The 26,369-nt window shown below is 43.1% G+C and overlaps 1 protein-coding gene across 3 annotated transcripts in view; it reads right to left on the reverse strand.

Moving 5' to 3' along the window:
* Positions 1–26,369, reverse strand: part of ABCC1 (ATP binding cassette subfamily C member 1 (ABCC1 blood group)) — an 872,430-nt gene that overhangs the window by 303,023 nt on the left and 543,038 nt on the right. For all 3 annotated transcript variants that reach the window (XM_069210194.1, XM_069210193.1, XM_069210195.1), the window contains one exon: positions 8,141–8,225. In XM_069210194.1, coding sequence (XP_069066295.1) covers positions 8,141–8,225 — 85 coding nt within the window. The remainder of the gene's footprint in view (positions 1–8,140; positions 8,226–26,369) is intronic.

The following is a 26,369-nucleotide window of genomic DNA, read 5'->3' on the forward strand; positions in this document are numbered from 1 at the left end:
AAGTTATTGACGAAAATACTGTGCACTGTGGGGGCGCGATTAGTGCTACAGGGTGCACAGAACACAATACAATAAACACCAAACAGTTCATTAGACATATTGTCAGGGGTAGAGTACAGAATTACAGTCAGTCTGCAAAACGTAATATAAACCAAGTGTCATAATGTGGGACACCTCAACTAGAGTAATAGGGACCAGGGCTTCCTCCCACAGTTTGTGGCATGAACCAACAACCGTGCAGCTTAGCAGGCAAACACATGAAAATAAACCGATACCATCACACCCACAGGGGTGGGGAATAAAGCCTGCAAGATCACAGTAAAGGGTCCCTTGCCATTCAAACCTTGCCCGTTCAGGCCCATACTATGTGGAAGAGAAAAGCTACTGTCACCGGGTCCTACACACTACAAGGTGGAGTTCCCATGCGTGGACTTGTTGCCAGATCCTGTTGAGGAGGTCGGCAAAGTTGTTGTCCGTCCCTGGGAAGTGTTCCACTAAAAGGTGAATGTGGTGACGTATTGCCCAAAGCCAAATCGTCAGAAAGGCATGATAACTGGAGAGATAGTACCACCACCCCCCCCCCACCCCCATTTCGCAGGTAAGACATGGTTATTATGTTGCCAGTTCAGACCAAGACAACTTTGCCTGTCAGGTGAACCAAGGAGGCTTTCAATGGCAGATGAATATCTTGAAGCACTAGTTAGCTGATGTGTAGGATTTGATATGTTTGAAGTTCCAGAGTCCCTGTATTGTGAGGTCTTGTAGTTGAGTACCCCAGACTGTGCGGGGGGTGTCCACTGTGAGAATTATCTGGGGAACAAGGTGGAGGAACAGCTACCCCACCACTGTGATGAGTGCGGCTGTCTACCAACACTAGATCTCGTAACTGACCCTGTGACTGAGGCCATTGACTCAGACATTCCTGCAGCAGGCAAATATGTAATCTCGTGTGTGGCACTATTGCAATGCAACATGGCATCATGCCTAGAAGTTGCTGAACTGTTCTGACTACTAAGTTGCTGAACTGTTTTGACTACTTTCATATTGGGATAAAATTGTTGAAGCAGCATTGTGAAACCTGACTGCACTGGGGTTGGCCAATCCTAACAGTGTGTTGAGAAAAGCACCTAAATAAGGCTGAATTTGTAAAGAACAAAGGTGTAATATATGTATATTTATTGTGAATCTTAATTGGTGAAGTAGTTGAAGAGTGGATTGAGTATGTTGTAGACACAACTGACTCGTACTGGCTTTGATTAGCCATACGTCCAATATGGGAATACATGAATACTGTGTCTGCGTAGATGTGCTGCAACTACTGCTGTACAGTTGGTGAATACCTGGGGAGAGGTAGTGACTCCGAATGGAAGCACTTTGAATGGATGTGTTCCCGCTATTACAATCATAAGGTATTTGCGGTGTGCTGGATGCACTAGATTGTGAAAGTAAGCGTCTTTTAACTCTAGTGCAGGCAAAGTTGCCCTTTTGTAGTAGGGGAATCACATCTTGTAGAATTACCATATGGCATTGTTCAAAAGGAGGTAATGGTTTAACGGCCTGAGGTCTAGTACAGGCCGAAGTGAACTGTTGTTTTTGGGAATGAGGAAGTAAAGGAGGTATACTCCTGAGCCCTGCTGCTGAAGAAGGATGGGTTCTATGGCTCCTTTGAGCAAGAGAGACTGTACTTCCTGTTTGAGCAAAGTTAGATGTTCTGTGGAGAGTGTGTCTACGAGGTGGTATGTTTGGAGGTGTTTTGATAAGCTCCAGACAATAACCACGTTGGATAATATCCAACACCCACTGATGTGTTGAAGTGGTCTGCCAGATGCAGAATAAATGTTGTAATCTTTCCCTGACAGGTGTTAAGTTATCTGGGGGAGGGGCCTTGGGGAAGGGGGTGGGGAGTGAATCTCTGTTCTGTGGTGGAAGGTGTTGTGCTTGGGGAAGCAACCTTGCCACGGTCTTTGATGTTTCCTTTGTATGTGCCTCTGTAATATCTCCTTGAAGGGGAGTACTGATGTTTCCTGTGAGAATAGGTAGAGGCATCTGATTGTATGGTTTTGCTACCTTGCTTATATGTGGGACACTGAAAGGAACCACAAGAAGTGGTGGTAAGGCCCCAATGGATTTTTTAACTTCTGTATCCTTTTTCATTTTCTCTTTTTGGTCCACCTGGGGCCATACAGATGTTTATTGATCAAAAAGTGCATTCAGTAATGTTTGTGGTATTTCTGACTTAAAGCCAGATATGCATAGCCAAGCATGTCTATGCAGTAATATGCTGGTATTGATACCCCTGGCAGCGATGTCTACAGAGCCAAGGGCACACCTGATAGAATTATTTGAAATAAGTTTGCCCTCCTAAACAATTTGATGACCTCCTTTCTAATACTCTTCAGGGAGATGTTGGAGGAGTTACTTCATTTCATCCCATCAGGCCCTGTCATACCTTGCCAATAACCCTTGGGTGTTAGCAATTCACCAATGCATCAATGACTGTAGACTATCTGGAGGAGGAGCATCCACTGTTGCCTGCAAATTAGTTCTTTTGTATGTATTAGATGGTACCAGTAAGTCTGGTGGTAGTTAACCTCTGATGGATAGTGGATCTGAGGGAGCAGTTATGTACTTATCTACCCTTGGTGCAATTACTCTTGCCTGCACCACATCTTTAAAAATGTCATGTGTGTGGCGGAGCATCCCTTTTAACATGGGCAGATATTGACATGCCCTAGTAGTATTTGAGAGAGTATCAGGAAGAAAGTCATCCCCAATTCGGTCTTTGTGCAAAGGGACCTGGTGATAAGTAGCTGCCCTAGCAATGAGCTCCTTGAAGGATGTTGAGTTATCTGGGGCAAAAGGCTTAGCTGGTTGAGGTCTGGGTCACTAGTCCCAGGACGGTCAATTTCAAAAGTGTCTCATGGATCTGTTGGCTGCTCATTTGTGTCATCTCGCCTACCCTGATCCCCAGTGTAAGACTGTGGGGAGTCCTGTGGAGCAACATCACCTATATCACTAAGTGAGTGTTGTGGTGGTGGTGAGGCAGGTAAAGGAGGTGATGGAGGAGGAGAAGCAGGAAAGGGTGGCTGTGTAGGATTGGAGTCAAGGTCCTTTTTCTTTGGAGGTGCAGGCGTCTCCAAAAGAAAGCTGGCGCTTGGATGGAGTAAGTGCCGACTGCAATGCCTTTGCCAGAATTTGACCAGTAGAACGCTGGATGTGGATCATCTGTTTCAGATCTAGCCTTTAAGTCAGTTTCTAGGATTGGTTCTGGTGCCGAAATGGAAGGTTTTGGTGCTAAACTTGGCTTTTGCTTCGGTGCAGAGGTGTCGGACCGGGAGCAAGGGTGCTCAGAGCCCATGAGGTAGCTGGTCGACTCAGTACCGAAGTTGGTCAGCTTGATGCGGGAGGTTTCAGCTTCACTTTTGGCGTCGAGGCCTTAGCAAGAGATCAGTGCCTTCCATGGCCTGTTGGCAGTGGTTGCTCAGAAGCTGTAGTTACTGTCAAAACCAAATGTCTCTTGGTGGACTGGGCAGTGAGATGGGTATTCACTGCGCGCTGTCCTGGGGGAAGATCTTGTGCCTGCATACCTAACTACTTCAGGGTCGGATTCTGAGCCAGAAATGGAAAAAGCCTCTTCTTCCGCTGACGAGGCCAAATGTAGTTCTTCCTCCTGTTTGACTTCATGGTGTCCGAAAATGTCAGGAGCTTCTTCCAGATCTTTGCGCCTTTCGGCATGCTCGATGGTCCTGCAACATCTTTGTTGATGAAGATAGACAGGTCTCGCAACATTACTAGTTGTGTTCCGGAGACAGAGGTTGCAAACCTGATGAAGGTCACTATGCAGTTACGTGGTATGGCAGCTGAGACAAAAAAGAAATGGAGTCCATTCTATTAGCATCGCATGATCAGTCAAATCAGATTGGATGAGAAAAGGTCTGAATGGGCGAGGTTCAAAGGCCATCGGTGGAAAAAGTTAAATTGACGGGCAGCGATTGTCTTCGGTTTTCAGAGAAGTGAAAACGCAAAAGGAGCTCAAAACATTTGGGTATAGAGATGAACATAACAAAGGGAGCGCAAAAATGATCTCGAACCAGAGCACTGCAGAACACATCCAAACCTGATTGCAGAAAGAAAACAATCTAACAACGGAGTTGATGCCCATGCGCACTATCACTGAGAGAAGGAGTCACTTTACCTTGTGACTCGAGAGACTTCTTTCAAGAAAAACTACTTGCACACATCCAGACCCAACACTAGATGGCAGGAGTATGCAGAGCATGTGTATCTACAGTCACACATGCCATCAAACCGGAGTGTTTTTATTGATCACGTCCTGAGTCTTGCTCTGATTCAGCAGATAGCCTCAAAATTCACCTCTCATTCTATCTCATTTATAGCCACCCCCTGGTTCTGGAGTAACTATGGCCATATAGTCTGTGTATGCTAACACTTTCATGTCCCAAACCTGACAGCGCATTGGTAAGACTGACTCTTTACACTCCAGTTTCCTAAGTAGAGAATTAATATAGAGGGCAAAAAGAATGGGGGAAACAGAGGCACCCCTGCCTAATGCCACGCTGGATCTGGCCAGACTGGCCACCCATCATTTGAAACCTAGCCGCAGGTTGGAAGTAGACTGCCTGCTTCTTTATAAAAAAATAAAAAAAATAAAAAACTCTACCCAATTCCAAACCAACAAATCACCTGCCACACATCCAGGATATCCTATCAGATGCTTTTTCCGCATCCAGCAATATCAGAGCCAAAGGGTCCCCTGAGCGCTGTGGCATCAAAGTATTATTACTCTACAGGTATGATCCTTGGTCCCCCTTCCTGGAATAAAACCATGCTGCCTCGGGGATACAACCTTGCCCATTATTTGGCTAAGCCTTGCTGCCAACACTTTGGAATACATTTTTGTATCACTATTTATCCATGTTATGGGGCTGTAAGAACCGGGCCCCAGACGGGGTTTCCCTTTTTTACCCCCATGCACAGCTTTTGATTGCAGAATTTATGGATATCAAAAATAAGCTAAGATGTGAATCTGTAGCATCCCCAGTAAATCGTTGAACTGTAGGGATAGTAGCATTTTCACAGCTTATGTGAGGTAGTGGATTATCCTGCCCCATTTGTTGCAGCCCCTGTCTTAGTAAACAACTAGATATTTCAGCCCCTTCGGAATCCATTTTGCTCCCATTCCCTGGAAGCGGGCTCTTCATAACTGTAAGACATCAGTATACCCTCACACTTTCATCCAATTAACTTGGTAACAACATCATTTAGCGAGGTCACCACAGCCGGGATGGACATCCAAAAGGTGAGAGACAGTCATTAAAACAAACCTAGCTTTCAGTTAAATTTAGTGTAACTCCTTTCTGCAGTTTGGGCTTTAGTGCTGTTCCAACATCCCTGAAAAACTGCATGGGGGAACAGTATTTTGGGAACCCTTTTTTCTTGTCCCTTGTAGGAAGCTGGCTCTCTACGAAGTCCACTAAAATGAAGTACACTGTGCAGAGAGCCCTGTGGATCCCCAATAGGTATTGGGGAGGCAAAAGTAGATAGGACTAATGCTCTCTTTTGTGTTGGTGTGGGTGAACAGTTAGGCTTATCAAAGGGTAGCGCTAAGCATTTGTTGTACCACAGAGGCAATAAATTAGACACACAAAGAATAAATACACAGCCAATTTAGAAAAAGAACAATTCTTTTTATATGTGTTTCAAACCCAAGAAGTTCATAATCAGACAAGTAGACTTTTAAGCATAAGTACATTTAGTTTCAGAAATCAACACAATGCAATTTTCAGAGTTCTCTCAATATTATCCTATGGAGGAAAAACAACGTTCAGCAAACACAGGGTTAACAACAACTTACGAAGTTGAGCTCAGGCAGCAAACGTAAGTACAGGGCACTGCTCAGGACCACACCAACAGGTCACACCAGGCAGCATGGGGGCAGCCAGATGTAGAGGTGCAGTAAGACGTTGGGTGCCCAATGGTTCTCTGTGGGAGTTGGACCTCGTGACAAACAGGTTGCAGGCTCTGGCTAGGAAGCCAGTCAGGGACAACAAGCAGGTAAGTAACAGACTTGGGGTGCTCGGGGATATGGATGCACATTTGGTCCTCTTCTTCTGTGCTCAGGGGTGACAGATACAAGAGTGTTTTAGGCGTCATGTTTTCACGTCCGGGAGCACTCGCGGTTAGGGGGTCCTATATGTTGAGGCCGCAGGAGTCATTTGGGAGTCAGGCAGGGGTGGACCCCAAGTGGACTTGAGCTCTTAGGAGCCAGCGGACGTCATTGGCACCACTGACCCACCTCAGCTGGGGTCAGGGGTCATGTGTGCAGTGGTTACTGGAGGTGTTGGATTTTCTCTCACCACAAGCCTGTGGGAGAGGGGCCTTTTGTGCAGAGGCTGCAGGGGTCTCAGGAGACCCTAAGATGGGTGAGACCACACTGGACTCAGTCTCTGGGCAGCTGGGGAACCGCAATGGATGGCTTTACCTCAGGTTGTGGACCTTGGATGCAGTGGTCACTTCAAGTTCTGGGTTTCTGTGGTTCCAGTAGCTGCAGAGGCTTTTCATTGGAGTTTCTTCCTGCAGGGCAGGTCCACTGCCCACAGGGGATCTGAGTCTTTAATGACGGCTGGATGAGTTGCCACTTTGTGCAGGATTCTTTGAGATCAGTAGTCAGGCCGGCGGGGCTGGTTCCAGGTCAGCTGTTTCTTCTTTTCCTCTTCTGCTGGTGCAACGCTTCTTTGTCACAGTCTTCTTAGGTCATCCAAGTCAAAGTTCTAGGGCTCAGGGGGCTAGCTACTCAATTTAGGGATGTTACAGTGAGTGCCAGGAGGTAACCAATGGGCTGACCACCTTTAGGGTGACTACACATTGTTATGACCACTTCCGCTGAGATTTGGGCACAACCCTAACCCTAGTGGCCTAATTCATTTCAAGCAAGATGGAGGAATTTGAAAAGTAGTGTCCACTTCAGCTCATCCACCTTAGAGGTGGGTTTGGCAAGAAGTGGGCACTACTAATCTAACTAATTTTCCTGCCTGGGCTGCCACCAAAAGTGGTGTCAGGACAGGGGGGTTGGTCATCTCTGCCACTTGGCGAGACCTAGGTTGTATTACAAAGGTGGCAAGGCCTTTGAAGCTTCCCGTTCTGGAATGTCCATCCTGTCTGGGAGAGGATGTCACGCCTCTCCCCAGTGTAGGCATTTGTTTCAGGCCCTTGGGAGAAGGGGCCAGAAACGAGTCTGTGGTGGCTGAACTGCTCAGGCCAGTCAACACACTAGTATTTGGCAGGTTTTCAGGGGGCACCTGTAAGGTGACCTGTATGTGCATTTATTAATAAATCCATCAATGGGGTCAATGAAGGTTTAATATTCTGAGACGTTTGATACTGAACATCCCAGCATTCAGAGAAGCCATCATGTAGTTGGGGAACAGCTAGTGATGAGTGTCCATCATGTGCACTTGAAATGACTTCCCTCTTCTCTTACTGTGTCTCAGAATCGACAGACATACCAGGGGCATATCTGCTCAATCATATATGCCCTCACATGTGCCTGGATGCACTCTGCCTTAGGGGTGACATACCTGGCACATGCAGTGATAGGGGACCTGGCCACAGGGGAGTGTGACAGGTTGTGTTTTCAATTTAGCTTGCACCCACACAAGCAGTCTGCAATGGAAGCATTGTGGGGGTTTGATGAGGGGTCCTCGAGGGTGGCACAATTCGTGCTACAGCCTTCAGAGACCTTCCTTAGTACCCCAGGCCCTAGGTACCAGGAGTACCATTTACTAGGGACTTACAGTGGTAGCTAAAGAGTTTGCCAATTGTGCAAACAACTCTGCAGTTTCGGGAAAACACACACATTATTATTATTTTTTAAGCTTTATCCAAATCAGGATGCGGGGGTTGAAATTTCTTCTATAACAGAAAATTCCATCAAAGGGGCTTGTTGACTGAATATGAGAAAAAAAATTCCTTGTCTAAATACAGTCTGACAAGCAGTAAACAGTGCCTTTCAATGTCTCAGTACTGTGGCAAAAACAAAGGAATGTGTCCTTATTCGTAGAGCTGCAGTTACATAAATAGACACACACACACAACATGTGAGAAAGATAAATAGGCATACCTTAGTAGGTGTTTCCCTGAGGAATCACTGACAAGAACTCCATTTTCCAGGTGCTTGCTTTGCAATGTTGTTGGAGTAGAGGCATCTTTAGGAAGAAAAAAAAATAAAACAAAAACCTGAATAACCAGTCTATGGTGCAATTTGACAAGTAGGCTAACAAAGGGTCCTACAGTTAATAAAATTTAACACTGCAAACCATCAGTAAAAAAAATACATGCATGCCTGAAATACACAAACTAAATAAGAGTTAAAACAGGCTAAAAGAAAATAATTGTTTAGGACTATGTATTTACTGTACGGAGTTTAGATACGTTTTATCAACAGAAAGTTGACAATTTGTCCAAGCAAAGATCTTTAACTACTTGTTCTATTCTACTTTCACTTCTTAAATGGGTCTCTAATTAAAGTGTGCAAGTATCTACCAGTCCACATAGGTTTCTTTGTAGCACATTTTGCCTTTTAATATTTATCTTTAGCAATCGGGCAAATAAGTAGGGACTCATACATGAGTAGTAATCAAAGGCTCCAAATTTCTCAACAAAACAATATCCTGTTGCCCAGCTGTATAATCTGCAGTAGCTTGATGGGTTCTATTCTACCTGTTTGTAACACTTACAGGGTTCTCGGTGCTTAAACATACTTGCTCACTCTACTGACTTGAGACAGTCAGCTTTTGTTGCACGTGTGATGCTATTAATTGTGTTTGACCAATGACTGTTTCACCACTGCGCATATTAGTTGCTCTTATGTTCACCAGTAGCACATTACATGTTGTATTCAGTTTAGCTGCCTATTGGCTTTAATGTGGCATTAGACATTACATTTGGTATTTAGGTTAGCTGCCTATTGGCTTTAACATGACATTAGCCATTACATTCTGTATTCAGTTTAGCTGCCTATTGGCTTTAACGTGGAGTTAGACATTGCAGTTGAGACATTGCAGATGAGCTGTGTTTTTCCACATGATAGACCAAGCTGTGTTTTTCACACCAAACCCTAGATGATAAGAGTGCGTCGATTTTGTGTTTACCTCCCAATCCAGTCTGAGAGCGAGTGAAGTTTGGAGAACTGGCCACTCTCCAGGTTTATTCGGTTCTCACACTGAGTTTGCTTTTAACGATGGCTCTGGGCAACAGCGAGGGAGAAATATCTTGACTTCCGACAGGAACGGACGTCAGTTGCCTGTCCCCATTTGGGTAGAAAATCTCTTTCTCGCAGTTGAACCGGAGTCATCAACTTGCAGGTCCCAGAAAGATGAAGCAGAGGAATAGGCCCTACGGTGATGCAATTTTGACTTTTATGCTTTGCTTTGAAGTTATGCTATAATATAATCACATGTATTTGCTGTGTACATTGCAATTGAGAAGTACTTTGATATATTTTGCTTTCATTGCTGCGACTACTTTTAAACGTGTGCTTCCCACCTATTAATTTCGTCTCTCAGGAACCTCGTGGTGAAGTAATAATAACAATAAATGTCTTCTTTGAACTAAGAAGTGCATTCCAGAGAGGTTTTGTATGCTCTGTCATAAGATAAGAGAAGGAAAGCAAAACAGCATGCCTAAAGACTTTTCAGTGTCATCCAACTGTTTTTTAAGCTGGCAAAGGACGATCCAGCACCACAAGCAAAAGAAATGTTTATCAACAGGTTCCTAAAATAATTCTAGTGTTACATGCTTTGATGCTGCTACCGCGTTATTGATGATATTGCAGCAGATATTGACTTGTATCACTGCAGCAGAAAGGCACGCTTGTAAATGAAGAGGTGCATAAGTGCACAGAGATCACTTACAAATGTATTACCATTTATGTCTCTTTTTTCTGATGTGAGTCCTGTAACATTTAATGTAGATTTCTGTGATGTCATCATTGTGCCATAGGCGATGTGGTACAACTGTCAGCACTGTCATTTCTATGCTTATCTGAAGTTTAAAACTTGAAACATCCTATCACTTTTTGCTCTCTAACTGATGATAAGTATACTTGTATAGGCAGCTTCCAAAATATCAATCTTGTTAAGGAACAGGTCTAGATTCATGCTAGATTTGGGAGTCATCTCTGATCAATGACTTCTATCACCTTCTTTGTATTCGTCAAATACGTGGCAGTTTCAGCCTCCTTAATGCTCTCCTGGCAGTGACATGGTTAGGATGAAGGATATCCCACTTAACCTTCAATACTAACATAGGCATGCAAGTGGTAACCATTTTCCCCCAAAATACCAGTTGCTTTCTTTGAAACTCAAAACTTTGTAGCTTGATGTCACATATTAAGCGATCTGAAGATCCTAACACCAGTGTAGCACCAGTTTAGTTCTTATTAGCCCTTACAGGGTTTTTTTGAACATGTTTTGCCATTCTGCCTTCCACACTGCTTTTCCTTTCTCCTTTGGGCAGTTAAGTTACACTAACGTGTATGGCTTTCTTTGTTCTAAGAAACATCTGGTCCTATAACAATTGTTCTTGTAAGTGTGATGACTGTTGTATGGTTTTAGTATGGTTGCACTAGTTACTTGTTGTGTTCAGAAAAACATTGCTTTAGATGGATTTCTTGTGTGTCAAAGTTTGAGGGGTATGCCTATATACCATTTTCTTAAGTGGCATCATAAATGCCTTTTTTTCAATGATACAAGTGAAACAGGCAGATCAAAATTACTATAACAATTATTGAAACAAGTGCCCCAACTTCCAGGTCTAGGTTACTTCACATTTTAGCAATACAATGAAAGATTGCTTTGAATTTCATGCATCCTTTCACAAAAAAAGCCAAGAGATACAGATTGCTGCAGGCCGGTTTTAGGTTGCCGGATGAGTGAGTATACCGCCAAGACATTCTAAGCACAAGGCTGTTAGCTTCCTTACTATTATTAAAATAAAAGTTTTCGTTTGCTTTGCTGTTAATGAATGCTGGTGCTAAACTGCACAATAAAAGGAAGGTTGTCCTTGTTTCATAGGCTTTGATTTAGGTCTGTCTCTTCTGTTCAGTTTTGTAGTCCATCTGACACCTGTTTCACTCTACATTAAATGCTTCCCTAGTAAAATTAGAGGGCACTTTTTGCATTGCAGCAGTTACCTTAAGTTGTGTGTTGGGGGGATTGATGGGGTGGTGTATCATCAGTGCATTTTATATTTATCAAGTGTTTAAATGGGGGGGTGCGAAAAGTGGATTTCTTTGCCGCATCTCATCAAATGCTTCCATTTCAGTGAACTTGGCGTCTGACACCTAGGACGAAATTGAAACTGACTAGAGCGAGGTTTGTTTGGGCTCTTCTCCTTGCAGATGTCTTAGGAGCAAGAGATGTCTCAGAAGCTAATCATGTTCTGCCACTTTACGATAGTGAATTTGACATTTACTTAAATTTACAAAATGGCAGTAGCTCCAATACTTCACTGAAAATGGATGCTTCCTAACCTTCTGGCCCTGCTTCATTTGGAAGGCAGCAGTGAGCTTGAACTTGGAAGTGAATTTGCCTTTTGACGGACATGTGGCAATAAATCCAAGGTTCTGCAGAGCCCATGCGTCCATTCAGTGATGCTCTCCTAGACCCTAACATGGGCCAAGAAAGTGTTTCTCCAATTAAGCCATTATTCCACAGAGAGACTGCCTGTGAGAAAACAGGGCTGATTGCAGAGGCCCCATAACTTTTTGCCCCCATTTTCCACTTTTTGCTGGTGTTTTCCTGACTTTAAAGGTGCCCTGGGTACTGCTAACCAGTCCCAGGGCCTGTGCTCTGTGTAAAATGGATATGCAAATTAGGCTAATTATAATTGGCTAAGTTAACCTACCTATAAGTCCCTAGTATATGGTAGGGCATGTAGGTTTAGGGACCACAGCATAGGTGGTGCACACCTAGGTGCATTGCTGAGGTGCTCAGTGTCATTTTAAAAGCAAGCCTGCCTTGCTGGCTGCTTTTAAATTAAAGTTATATGCAAATTCGACTTTGGAATTAAAGGTACTTCCAAAGTCTTAAACTACCTTATTTTTACATATAAGTCACCCCTAAGGTGTGCCCTATGTGCCCCTAGGGCTGGGTGACATGTAACTATAAGCAGGGACTTTATAAAAATAGATTTATAAGCCCTGGTGAGGTAAAAACAGCCAAATTCGTTTTTCCCTCATTGAAGTAAATGGCCTTCATAGGCTAGAATAGGCAGACTTTATTTTAAATTTTAAAGTCTCCTTAAATGTTACATACCAAGAATTTGGTATCAAATTGATTGTTGTAATAAATCCCACAACTTCCAGTTGTTGGATTTACTATAACTTGTCCAGGTAAAAAGTTTAGACTTTACCTAAAAAGTTGCCAATTTCAGCTCTGCATTGTTTTTGCTGCTGTGCTCTGATTGGCCAGCCTGCAGCAGCTTCTGCCAGGCTGCCTTGATGAGGTGTGAAGTGGCCAGACTTCACACAAAGGAATGTGCTTGGGGGAGAGAATCTCCCCTCAGCAGATGGTGAGGCAGGAAGGGGGAGGGCTGCCAAACTGGTCTTCAAAGGCAGAGAAGGACATTTGCAGCACCCAGCAACACCCCCACATCCTGCAACCCCAGACAGCTAGGTGCCCCCTTGATTAGATTAGGAGAGGGCAGGAGAGGGGTGTGTTTATGATTTTTAGCCACACCAGTGGGTGGGCTCAGCCAGATGTAACCTCCAAAAATCAGATTCATCCATGTTGGATTTTTAGAGACTGTTGCCTTCTGGGATGGATTTTTGCCACACTTCCCAGGAAGTGGTCATCACAGGGGGACGACCCTGTCCCTGATAGGAGAACCAGGGCCCCCCTGCTTTTCACCCAGGAGCAAGGATAAAACTGGCAGACCTGCACCCACACCTCAGATCCCCTCCAGAATTCAACAAGAAAGGAACTAAAGAAGAAGGACTGCCCTGCTGGACCCCTGGCCTGCACCTGGACCCTGCACTCAGAAGGACTGCACCAGCTGCACACTTGGGCTTCACCACAAGAAGGACTTTGCCTGGCTTCAACTGGTTCAAGGAGGGACTCCCTGTTTGCTACAGGTGAAAAATTGCTAAACCAGAGTCCCCTGCACCAACTCCTGAAGAAAGCGACCAGCTGACCACTGTCCAGTGGCCAAAAAGGAGTTTGCGCCAGGTGCATTCTGGGAGTTGAAGTCCGCACCCCCCCAGGGACCATCACAGAACTTCTGGACCCTTGGGGTGAGCTGTGGACCCCAAAAGAACCTTAAAAGAACATCTGGGTGAAGCCCCAGAAGTTTGGAAAAGATTTGAGAATTTTTGGAAAAAAGCTCCAGAGAGGGACCGACCCGCCGCGGAAATTCTAGCCGGCTTGCCTCAACCGCGACCCGGCCTGACTTCGTGGTTCGTCCCGGTAAAGAAAAACATCCAAAAAAGAGACTAAGTCCGAACGTAAAAAGTTGACCGGGACCTCCCAGCCATCGTATCCGGACAAGGGCTCCAGGAGGTCAGATTCAACTGGCAGGTTCGTCCCGGTGAAGAAAAACTTCAAAATAAAGACTAAGTCAGAAGGTAACTTTTTAACCGAGGCCTCCCGCGACCTGTAGCCGAGCAGGGCTCCATCGCGGTCGGCCTGAAAGTTTGACTTTGCCCCGGTCCTGGTGCAACCAGATGACCCGATTGGCGCTTTTTGTTTCTAAGCGCTAGAAAATAATAATACTTTAAAAATTCATATCTCCGGTTCCCCTGAACCGATTTTAATCGTTTTTGTGTCATTTTAAAGATAAAAATATAAGCTATTTTTATAAATTGGTTTTGGATTTTTAAACTGTTTCCTGTGTTTTATTTAATTACTGTTTTGTGATATTTGAATGCTTTACACTTTGTCTCCTAAGTTAAGCCTTGACGCTCGATGCCAAGCTACCAAGGGTTGAGCTGGGATTAATTTACTGAGACCCAACTGTACCTATGGGGAGGTTAGAGGCTTGTTGCTAGGTGTAGGTACCTACCTGCCCTACCAATAACCCATTTTCCAACACTGCCATAGCCCTGCTCCGTTAGATGCACATGTTTTGTCATGCCACCCGTCACTGGGTATTCTGGATGCCTTGCTTGAAAAATGTGCCATGGTAATGATGCCTCTGTAAGAGAGTTGCACAGGATTTTACTTCCTTTACTTACTCCTTAGTCCTAAGAACTGAAGGCCTGAGGCGTAAGCTGGTTCTCCACTTTGTACACTTGCTCATCCAGTAGTACAAAATCACAAATCTCTCCCTGAACCTGATGTTGATGACCATAAACGTGGGAGATTGGTTGGTATCCCTGGACATCCAGGACTACTGTTTTCATCTCTAAATTCTCCCTGCCCTAAGGGGTTACTTAAGGTTCACCAGTGTGTTCCCAAAATGTATCATTTTGACTCTTGTTGTTTGGATTGATGACAGGCCTGTACATCTTTACAATGGTGATAGTGGTCTTGGCAGCTTTTTTGAAGAGGCCTGGAATCAATGTGTTTCTGTACTTGAATGACTGACTGGTGAAGATTTAGTACTCAGTGTGTTATGCCGTTTCTACGAGTTTAGAAGGATGGTGTATTATGTCAACAAGCACTTCACAATACAGAGACTCAGTCTACATATACCATCAGTAAATGATGGATTCTTTTGTTAGGCCAGCTCAGAGTATCACATCCAAACCCCTAACCTGACCAGGGTAGTAAGTGTTATTGGTAACCTCAAACAAGACCACTTTGATTCCCAAGGAATTTGTGGAAACAGTTCTAACCCTTTTGTTTGTTCCCCTTGTATGCCCAAGGTATAAACAAGATACGAGAATGCATTCTCAAAATATTAATTGAAATGACTGCGTTCTTGTAAAGAAAACATTAGCTGCGATGATTAATCAGATGAGACATCGTTGTAATAAGCATTATTATAATGGTGCAAAATATCAACAGTTCAACTATGTTAATTGTTACTAATATTATCCCACTCCTATGTGTTACTAATACTGTACTAAAGAGATCACAAAGGAGTACCCTCTGCCTGATCTTTTGGGATAGTTTAACCTCCATTCCTTGGACGTATGCACCAGGAAGCAGATCTAAGAGTGCAACTATCTTCCCTTGCAGGATGAAGGTTGGAGTCAGCCGGGCTGCAGCTCTGTCACAGTTCACAGCGGTTCATGATAATCTCAGCATGAAGTGTTCCTCTCACCAAGCCTAACATGGGTGCCTTAATACACTGTGGCAAAGGTGCAGAACAGCTTCTTTGGTTTGTCTAAAATAAACAGGTTGTCCCTGACAAGCACAGGAAAAAAATAATAATAATCAAGGGCATTGCGTTCTGATTGTACGACCCTAGACTAAATGTGCAGACTACAGGGTGACCATGTCTACCAAGAAAATCTAAAATGGAGACTATGCACAGGCCCTACAACAAGCGCTGATCCAGGTCCATTTGTAGCAGATGATGACTCTTCTCTATGACCTGGGCTTTACCATCAGTGTCCAAAAGTCTCACCTCACTCCCACAAAAGGCTGACTTTTACTGAGACACTGCTCGATACAACACTTAACAAGGCCTTCCTTCCTCACCATATTGAGGTGGCATGAACCTAGAAATGCGGCGAAGAAAAAAAGCATATACCATGTACTAGGCTAACTGGATACCAAATACTACCATTGGCACATGGTGCAGTCAGACTGTGTGCATCATGGTTTATCACATGTGCTTGTAACACTCCCATCCACCTCTGGCCTGAGCTTTACTGGCAACTCCTTCGGCTACTTTACCAATCCACTGAGATTCTGTATGTATCCAAGCCATGCTGACTAGGATTGTGGCTGTCACATGTATGCTGCACAGTTGTCACTTCTCCATCACCAGCAGGCAATCCTGTCCTGCAGTCTATAAAAGCCACACCCATGGTGGGACCAGGAATTTTGCTTTCCTCCCCGTTAATGAGAGGAAGACTTTACTTTGACTCTGCTTTTTACCTGTGTACCTTTTCTTGGGTTCAGCTCTTCATGTGGGTTGGTGATTAGCCAGTAAAGATTATCTTCAACTCAGACATAACTATAACTCTCACCCTTGCCAGGTACTGCTAATTACTGCACATATTACATCACTCATGGCATCTCCTATGACATCATTGATAATATCACTGCAACATTTGCAATTAAATTATTGATGAGAAAACTGTGCATGGCAAGGGCATGAGTTAGCTCCTTAAGATAACTAACTGGTGAATTTCTATGTTTTTTTTTTTATAGAGTATAAAAAGGTAATGTTGTTACTGGACATTTCAGCTAACTATAACATTACTTTAACCTTTGTTTTTCAGTGTGTATATATATATATATATATATATATATATATATATATATATATATATATATATATATATATATATATATATATATATATATATATAACAACTGCTCCTGCTGTTCTTCCAGCGCTAGCCTTCCGGAGCTGGTGCACCATTACGTTAATGTCTCAAAGTGAATATTAGAAAAGTGGCACTCCCACCAATTAACGCGTCCATCAGTACTCGTTCCGTATTTGTGAGCTTTAAGTCTGTGTCTGTGATTTAATCGTTATCGTTTTTTTTTTTTTTTTAAAGGGACTATTTTTAAAACTGCCCGTTCGATTCAGTAATGATGCAGGAAGCACTCAGTGCAAGGAAGGAAGCGGCACGCGATCTCTTTGATGAAAACGCCACATTCTCGGGTCACTCTACTCAGGCACGGGGCGATGTGGGGGTGCAGGGGTCATTATCATTGAAACAACAACTTTGGCAAATGGAGAAACTTTACAAATAAGAAATCAACAGGAGTTGGTAAGTTATTTCCCTAGATAATTACATTGAGGTGGGCAGAGGGCCACGAGGCCTGAGGATTCGGATTACGCCCACGCACGCAAATCCGCACCCTAAAATGTTAGGGGAGTGGTCAAGATTAATGGCAGAGAATTGCAGAAAAATGTTGGAACTTTTGTCAAAATATGCAGCATTAGAATTAACGCAAACCAGCGAAGAAATTGGAAAATTAAGGACACTTTTGGAGAATCATGAGGCGCAAGATGAAATTAAAAACGTTTATAAGGATATGGAAGAGCGCCTTAAGAAATATGAGGATGATATCAAGTCAAGGAAAAGAAGCAAGTTTCTGCGTGATAAGAATGATTACGCAACGGGCCGCATACTTACATTTGGCAGAAGATTTGATCAGGCAAGAAGAGATTTTCATCTGAATGAGGCTCTGAGGCGACAGGAAGTTTCCTCCTCGGAATCAAGTGTGGAGAATGTCTCCGACATTGAAGATTCACCAGGAACAAGTATCCCAATTTGACAACCGTTCACAACTTTGGAAGAATACCGTTTTTTGCAGTTAAATCAGAGACCACAAAGGAAACCGCGCAAGAGCAAAGGAGACTGCGCAGCAGGTCTAGAAGGAAAAAGACTAGGAGGGGCGGAATGGCAGCAAGAAAGCGAAAGATTTGGAGGCAGGAATCTTCGACAGAACAGGAGAAAGAAGTAATAGATGAGAACAAATTAACTGTTATAAATATATCATCCCATATTTTATCTCAGGATGAACAAACAGTTCTGGAATTAGGACTCTTTCTGCCCCACAGCAAATTTTGATTACACTCAGACTCGCATTGATGTTTTCCAATTTGTTAGAAAATTTAAGCTAATGAAAATTTTTGCTCAACAATAAGATCGATTTTCTTCGCAGGAAGGAAAAGTAACTGGTGGAATTGTTGGCCAACCATCTGTGTTAACTTTAGGAGACATTGATGGCCTAGCTACATTGAGAGAATTAGAAATTGGAGAAAAAGTGTGGGAGACGGATAAGCAACTTTTACATGAATTGGGTTTGTGGACCGGTGATGCGAGTGAGAGTAATTTTAGACCCAAGTCAAGGTGTAATCCCACCACTGCACATGAGAACATCGGTGCTTTTCATGACGCTGTTAATTTTGAGTTATTTTCACTGTGCACGAACACCCGGAACTCATTTGCAAATAATTTAACATCAGGCCAACAGGCAGCCTTACTTTCTTTGAAACAGGCAACGTCATTTGTAATCAAACCAGCTGATAAGGGGGGCAATGTATTTTTATGGAATGCACAAAAATACCATTCGGAAGCACAGAAACAACTTATATTCGAAAATCTATGAGCGATCTACTGTAACAGCATATCGGTCAGGCAGCCTTCTGGAAAATGCATCAATATATTTAGATCATTTCCTTGGTCCATATGTATCGGGGTTGGCCTCGTATTGTAGAGATGCATCAGATTTTTTGAGCAAAATACAACATATTCCTGGGAAACAAATTATATTCTGGTGACAATTGATGTAGTAGCACTTTATACTTGTATCCCACATGATTTAGGTATTCGTGCCTGTAAGCACTTTTTTCAGGGACACACCCATCAGGCTTTATGAGCATTCTGAATTACTTTTGAGGTTATTACAGTTTTGTCTTGAAAATATTTTTTTCTATTTGAAGATGATTGGTTAAGGCAGCTGTCTGGGACTTCAATGGGAAGCTGCTTTGCCCCTAGTTATGCCTGCCTGTATATGGGATGGTGGGAGACTCAGCATGTCTGGGTTGATGAGAATGAAAAATGGTCAGAGCATATTATTTTTTGGACCAGGTATATAGATATTTTTATTTTTATTTGGGATGGTCCTGAACCATTATTGCATGATTTTCTGAATTGGTTACCCTCAAATGATTTGAATCTGAAATTCAAGCATAAGATAGATAAACAAAGCATTGTTTTTCTTGATGTAGAAGTTCGGGTGGAGGATGGTACCCTTCAGACAAATTTGTCTAGAAAAAGCACAGCTGGTAACAGTATTTTACACGCGTCGAGCCATCACCCGCCAAACCTAAAATGGAGCATACCTTATGGTGAACGTCTTAGAGCTAAAAGGAACTGTAGTACAGCTCAGGGTTTTGTGAATGAACAAGGTAAGATGATTCACAGATTCAGAACGTGGGGCTATCCTGAAAAAGTTTTGTCCAAGGCATGTCACCAAGTAGCAATGTTCCAGCAAGATGGTTTCCTACATCCGAGAGATAGGGGAGACAACACCAACACTTTAGGTTTCATAACAACATTTAATGCAGAATCTCCAGCGGTAAGAAAAATTCTGATAAAATATTGGCATCTAATCAGAGCTGATAAGGTGGTTGGCCAGTTAGTAAGCCCCCAGCCTAGTGTGACATACAGAAGAAGTGGCTCCTTGCAGGACATGTTAGTACACAGCTACTGCAAGCGAAATAGGGAGACTTTCTTGGACAAACAACAAGGTTTCTATAGATGTTCTTAATGTAAGGTCTGTAAAAATTGCATAAATCGCAAGGATTATGTTTTACCAACTGGAAAAACAAAGAGGATTACGAAATTCCTTAGTTGCAATTCAGATTTAGCGATTTATGTTATTCATGTGGATTACAATATCTAGGAAGTACAATTTTTCCCTTGAAAAAAGCGGATTCTAGAACATTGGTGGGCTATCAAGAATAATGATCCCACTTATCCGGTAGCCCGCCACTGCAAGGTACATCATGCTGGTTTGAACGACGGGATGTCATTTTTTGGAATAGATCAGGTACTTCCTACACCACGAGGTGGGGACAGAGAAAAAAGACTCAGGAAACTAGAATCTGAATACATCATTCGCCTTAGGGGGTCCTTGGGGGTCCTAATAAGGATGAGGAACTTTTTGTTCACATTGGCTGACATCCATCATAAATTTGCATAAAATACAGCAGCATGATACACAATGTTATGTTTAGTAGGGCTATGAATGTACAATTGCTTGATGATATTATTTAACACAAGGATTATTAATGGGCTCATGTGTTTATACACAATATAATATTGTACGCATATTGGTGACTCACCATGGTGGAAAGTAATATTGTTAGTTTTGCTTGTTTAGAATTGCAGATTGGATTTCATGAACTTTTTATAGTATTTCTTTTATGTTGATGCACTAGGTTATAAAGGTTAAAAATAGATGTCCATGTAAATGTATATACATATGTACACATAAGAAAACTGCAACGACTACAGGCTTTCAGGGAGCAGGGAGGGTGCATGTGAATCTGCAGCACTATCTGCCAGATGTACACTGGGTAAGTGACATTTCCCGTTCGATGGCATGTCTAGCTGCAGATACACATGCTATGCATAGACTACAAAGCAGTTACTCTCCCAAAAAAACGCAGTGGCTAGCTTGTAGGAGTTGGAGTTGTTTGAAATAATGTTCTTAAGACAGCTTGACCAACAATGGCCTGTTGCTTTGAAAATACATCTACACAGTAATGCTTTGTACATGTATGTGGTGTAGACCATGTGGCAGCTTTGCATGTGTCTGCCATTGGTATGTTTCCTAAAAATGCCATAGAGGCACCTTTTTACCTAGTAAAATTAGCTTTAGGTGTGATTAAAAGTTTTATTTTTGCCTTAATGTAACATGTTTGAATACATTTAACAATCCATCTAGCTAATCCTTGTTTAGAGATAGGATTACCTCTATGTGGTTGTTGAAAGGCAACGAAAAGCGGTTTTGTTTTCCTAAATTATTTTGTTCTCACCACATAATACATTAGAGCTCTTTTAAGGTCAAGAGTGTGAAGGACTCTTTCTGCAGTTGAATCTGGCTGTGGGAAGAAGACTGGCAATTCCACTGTTTGGTTTATGTGAAAATGTGATACAACCTTTGGCAGACATTTGGGATTAGTTCTAAGTACAACTTTATGTTTGTGTACTTGGAAAAAAGGTTCCTTAAGAGTGAATGCCTGTATTTCACTAACTCTTCTCTATGAACTAATTGCTACTAGGCAAGCAACTTTCCAGGTTAAAACTTGAATTTCACAGGAATGCATGGGTTCAAAAGCTGGGCCCATTAGTCTTGTGAGTACAAAATTCAGATTCCAAGCAGGAACAGGTGGTGTTCTAGGTGGAATAATACGTTTTAGTCCTTCCATGAAGGCTTTGATAACTGGGACTCTAAAGAGAGGTATGTTGTATAGTCTGCAAATATGCTGATATTGCAGTAAGATGAATTTTAATAGATGAGAAAGCTACATTTGACTTCTGTAAATGAAATAGGTAGCATACAATATATTGTATTGATGCTGAAAGTGGGTCAGTATTTTTAGATTGACAATAATAAACAAATTGTTTCCATTTGTTAGCATAGCATTGTCTAGTTGTAGGCTTGCATGCTTGTTTGAGAACTTCCATGCATTCTAATGGGAGTTGCAAGTATCAAAATTCTATGACTTCAGGAGCCAAATCAGTAAGTTGAGAGCATTGGGATTTGGGTGTCTGATTTGTCCTTTGTTTTGTGTTAGCAAATCCGGTCTGTTGGGAAGTTTGTAGTGAGGTACTACTGACAGGGCTAGGAGTGTTGTGTACCAATGTTGTCGTGCCCACGTGGGGGCTACGAGTATCATTGTGAGAGAGGTCTGACACAGTTTGTTGACCAGAAATGGAAGTAGTGAGAGAGGGGGAAACGTGTAAGCAAATATCCCTGACCAGTTGATCCACAGAGCATTGCCCTTGGACAGAGGGTGTGGGTGTCTGGATGCGAAGTTTTCACATTCGCGTTTTTGCTTGTTGCAAATAGGTCTATCTCTGGTGTCCCCCACTTTTGAAAGTACTGATGAAGTACCTTTGAGTGAATCTCCCATTCGTGTATCTGTTGGTGTGTTCTGCTTAGGAGATCTGCTAGCTGATTGTGTATTCCTGGGATGTATTTTGCTAGCAGATGAATGTGATTGTGAATTGCCCATTTCATATTGTTTGGGCTATAAGGGACAGTTGAGATTAATGTGTCCCGCCTTGTTTCTTTAGGTCATACATGGTCGTCATATTGTCTGTTTTTATCAAGACAGTCTTGTGTTTGAGAAGTGGTTGAAACACTTTTAGGGCAAGGAGCACAGCTAATAATTCTAAATGGTTTATGTGATAATTTAGCAGGTTCGAATCCTATTCCCCTTGAATGGTAAGGTTGTTGAGATGAGCTTCCCAACCTATCATTGGTGCATCTGTTATTGTGGTCTGAGGCACAGGGTCTTGAAATGACCGCCCCTTCATTCAATTGCGGAGATTCCACCATTGAAGGGACCTGTGTGTCTGGTGGTCTAACAACACTAGATCTTGTAATTGACCCTGTGCTTCAGACCATTGCTGTGAGAAGCACTGTTGTAGTGTCCTCATGTTTAGTCTTGCATGCTGTACTATTGCTATGCAGGATGCCATCATTCTTAATAGTTTCATGATAAATCTTACAGTGTAGTGTTGATTTGGCTGCATTTGTGGTATGAGATTTTGGAAAGCTTGTATCCTGTGGACAGGCTAGGGCTTTTTGTGTATTGAGAATAGCACCTAGGTAAGGTTGCGCCTGTGCTGGCTGAAGATGAGATTTTTGGTAGTTGAGAGTGAACCCTAGTGTATGTAGGGTTTCTACTGTATATTGAGTGTGCTGTTGACATTGTATAAAATTGCCTGATTTTATTAGCCAATCGTCTAGATAAGGAAAGGCATGTATGTGTTGTCTTCTTAGGTAAGCTGCTACTACCACAAGACATTTTGTGAATACTCTTGGAGCAGTTACGCCGAATAGACCTTTAAATTGGTAATGTTTTCCTGCTATGACGAACCTTAGGTATTTTCTGTGAGCTGGATGGATGGTATATGGAAATACGCATCTTTGAGATCTAATGCAGTCATGTAATTTGTTTTTGTAGTAGTGGAACAACGTCCTGCAGAGTTACCAAGTGAAAGTGTTCTGACAGGACATTTAAATTTAGGGGTCTAAGATCTAGAATGGGTCTGAGAGCGCCATCCTTTTTGGGAATGAGGAAGTACAGTGAGTATACACCTGTTCCTTGTTGAGATTTTGGGACTAATTCTATTGCCTCTTAGTAGTAGCAATTGTACTCCTTCTTGTAATAGAACATTGTGTTCTGGTGACCACCTGTGATAACATGGAGGAATGTTTTGAGGTGTAGAAATCAATTCTATGCAATAACCACTGTGGATAATTGAAAGTACCCATTGGTCTATGGTGATATTTTGCCATGGGGAGTGGAATTGCTGCAGTCTGCCCCCCCCCTTCTCCCTCCCCCTCCCCCTCCCCCACAGGAAATGTGTGGGGTTGTGGCATGCTTAGTAAGTCACTGTTTTGATGGGGTAGTGACATGTTTTGAGACCTGGAATTTGCCTCTGGCTCAAACATGTTGGCCTCTATAAGAGCCTCTAAAACCCCCTCTCTGGTACTGCTGTTGTTGCCCTTGTTTAGGCTGTGAGGTAGAAGCCTCTGTAGATTGTGGCTTGAATCCTCCTCTAAATTGCTGCTTTCAAAAGGAGCCTTTGTAAGGTGTTGTATATAAGCAGTGTATGAGTCTTTCCTGAGTTTTTCTATTGTGATGTCAGCCTGAGGGCCAAAAAGGTTTTTTTCTTTTTCTTAAAATCGAAAGGCATATTCAGTACTGCCTGCTGTATTTCTCCAGGAGTATCTGCGTATGGTGACAGCTTTTGGTGGACTTGCTCGATTCCAGTATCGAAGTAGGTATGGCCTTTTTCAGCAGCGAACCCGAAGGTCGGTCGGTGAGTATTTTGTTGCAGCACAAACCATGGCTCTCTGGCAGTGGTGTACCCAAGGCCTTCGATGATCTTTTAGGAGTGGGCGTAGGGGCAGTCGTACTCACATGCTGAGCGGCAGTGATGGGTGTATCTTCCTCCGACTCTTGTTCGGAGCCGGTATCTTGGATGGAAACTGCAGTCTGCGCCTGTTCTTCCTCGAGGGTGTCGATACACTTGGTACTCTTCAACGCCATTTACAGTCTCCTGGCTCTCCGGTCACGTAGGGTCTTCTTTGTTTGGAACGATTGATAGGCTTCACAATCCTCTTCTCGATGATCGGGAGAGAGACAGATTACATACGAGGTGTTGGTCTGTGTATGGAAATTTGGCATGGCATCGGGGATAGAATCCGATTGATCAGGCTTTGACGTCGTAGGGCCTAACAGGCCCAGAAGGGCGAAAGCTGGCTTTCAATGGTAGTATCAGGTCGACCTTAGGTGGAAAATGCGATCCAATCAATACCGACGGTCAAGAAAGTTATCTAAAGTTTCCGATTTGAAGTCTCGGAGCGAGAGGAAACACGTTTGAACCTGACAGCGGAAAGAAAACAATCTAACAATGGAGTCGATGCCCATGCGCTGTATGACCAAGAGAAGGAGTCACTCAGTCTTGTGACTTCGAAAAGACTTCTTCGAAGAAAAACAACTTGTAACACTGAGCCCAACACTAGATGGCAGAAGCAATGCATAGCATGTATATCTGCAGCTACACATACCCATCGAACACATATACATACACACACACACAGCTATATTTAATAGCACACATGACGGAAGCCAACTGAAATGGTCCTGCTGAGCTGATATTTTTGACTGCTCTCAAAGAGACAAACACTAAAGATGCTGTCAGATAACAAGTGGAGTGATGCAGCCTCTCTTAGAGGGGAAACATCCAGAACAACAAGTCCTGAACAACGAAGTTGTGGAAAACAAAAGCAGAACAACGCTTTCGTTTTCCACGACTTCCTTGTTCAGGACCTTAACGACGTCCATGCGTGGTTAAGGCACAGAAGAAGGGAGTCGGCTGAGGAGGATGACTCGATCAAGGAGGAGGTAAGTTGGACTGGGGCTGTTTTAAGGGCTAGGGGGTTTGGGGTATTTTTAGCTTTAGGGGGTGGGGGTCAGGGTGGTTTAGGGGCAGGGCTGGGGAGTCGGGGTATTTTTAGTTTTAGGAGCAGGGTGGGGAGTCAGGGTATTTTTTGTTTTTGGGGGTGGGGGGCTCGGGGTGATTAAGGTTTAGGGGCGGGGTCAGGGTTTAGGGGTAGGGTGGGAGGTCAGGGTTTAAGTTTTAGGGGAGGGGTGAGGGGTTGTGGTAATTTTGGGGGTGGGGGTTGGGGTGGTTGAGGGGGTGGGGGTCGTGGTAATTTTTAGGGGTGGGGGGTCAGGGTGGACACATGCTGGAACCATGCATGCCATTCACTAATGCCTTTACCAGGAATGCCTTTACAACGAAAAATCATTGTTAAGGTATTCGTGGTAAAGGCATTAGGGGTAACAACAAGGTCGTTTTTTCAACCTCGTCGTTCAGGCATGCGTGGTTCAAGTATGCGTTGTTCCGACGTATAACCCTCTTAGAGGGCCATAGGAGGTGGTGATAAAGGCAGAGGAAAGCCAGAGAAAAATGCACGTCTGTGTTCATGTTACTAAGATATATTAAAGTACCACAAATGTTTTTTCCATGCTGTTTCTGGGTTAGCCACAGAATGGTCTAGATATGAGATGTGAGTCCAAAAAATGTATATTTGAGATGGTGACTGCAGTTATGAACTTACTGGCAAGTACAACAGATGAAACGTAAACAATTAAAGTTCTCAAGATGTAAATTTCCCATGGCATGACAGGTGTATTCTCCAAGAGATCATCACCAGCCAGTAACTGTCACAACAGGATACTTGGGAACAGTCAAGAAGAAGATTCCATTCTGAAGATGTTAGAGAAGGGTACTTACAACAGAATGTGCCAAAGAAATAGAAGGAAGGAGGGAGAGAAGGAAAAGCAATGTGCAAATATAGTGGAATCATTTACATCAACTTTCACTGCAGAAATATAACAGATGTTAAAGGTTATTTTAGTATTAACATTACCAGGAAGCAGTATCATTGTATTTTACGGCATTGGTGTGTAACATGTACTGCTGTAGGTTCACATACTCTGCACAACTTCTGCCTTTGTGTGCTGTGCTTGATGTTTGCAAGTTGATTTTCTTCAAAGACGTTTTTTGAGTTATGAGATGTGCAGTGATCCTCCCTTGGTTCACAATACACATGGGCACCAACCCCATCTTAGGTTGTTTTTTGCACAGAGGGTGAGAATGTATAGAGAGTGATGAACGAGCCTAGCATGGTGTCCTGTTCGTATTGAGTAGCATTGACTAAGTAATCAAACAAGAGATATGCAAGCATCATAAGCTTCAGTGAGGAGGGTGGGCGCATGTAAACCAACAGCACTACAAGCAAATGCCTACAGGATACATAACATTTTCAGTTTGTAGAATGTATGGCTGTAGAAACGCATGCTCTGCATAAAATGTAAGGCTTGCCACCCCCCCCCCGCAATATCCCACCAAACCTCCCCCATACGAGCCAGTTAGTGACAAGGTGATGTAGATGTCTGGA

Source organism: Pleurodeles waltl, chromosome 10 (genome assembly GCF_031143425.1).
Source record: "Pleurodeles waltl isolate 20211129_DDA chromosome 10, aPleWal1.hap1.20221129, whole genome shotgun sequence".
Taxonomy (NCBI): domain Eukaryota; kingdom Metazoa; phylum Chordata; class Amphibia; order Caudata; family Salamandridae; genus Pleurodeles; species Pleurodeles waltl.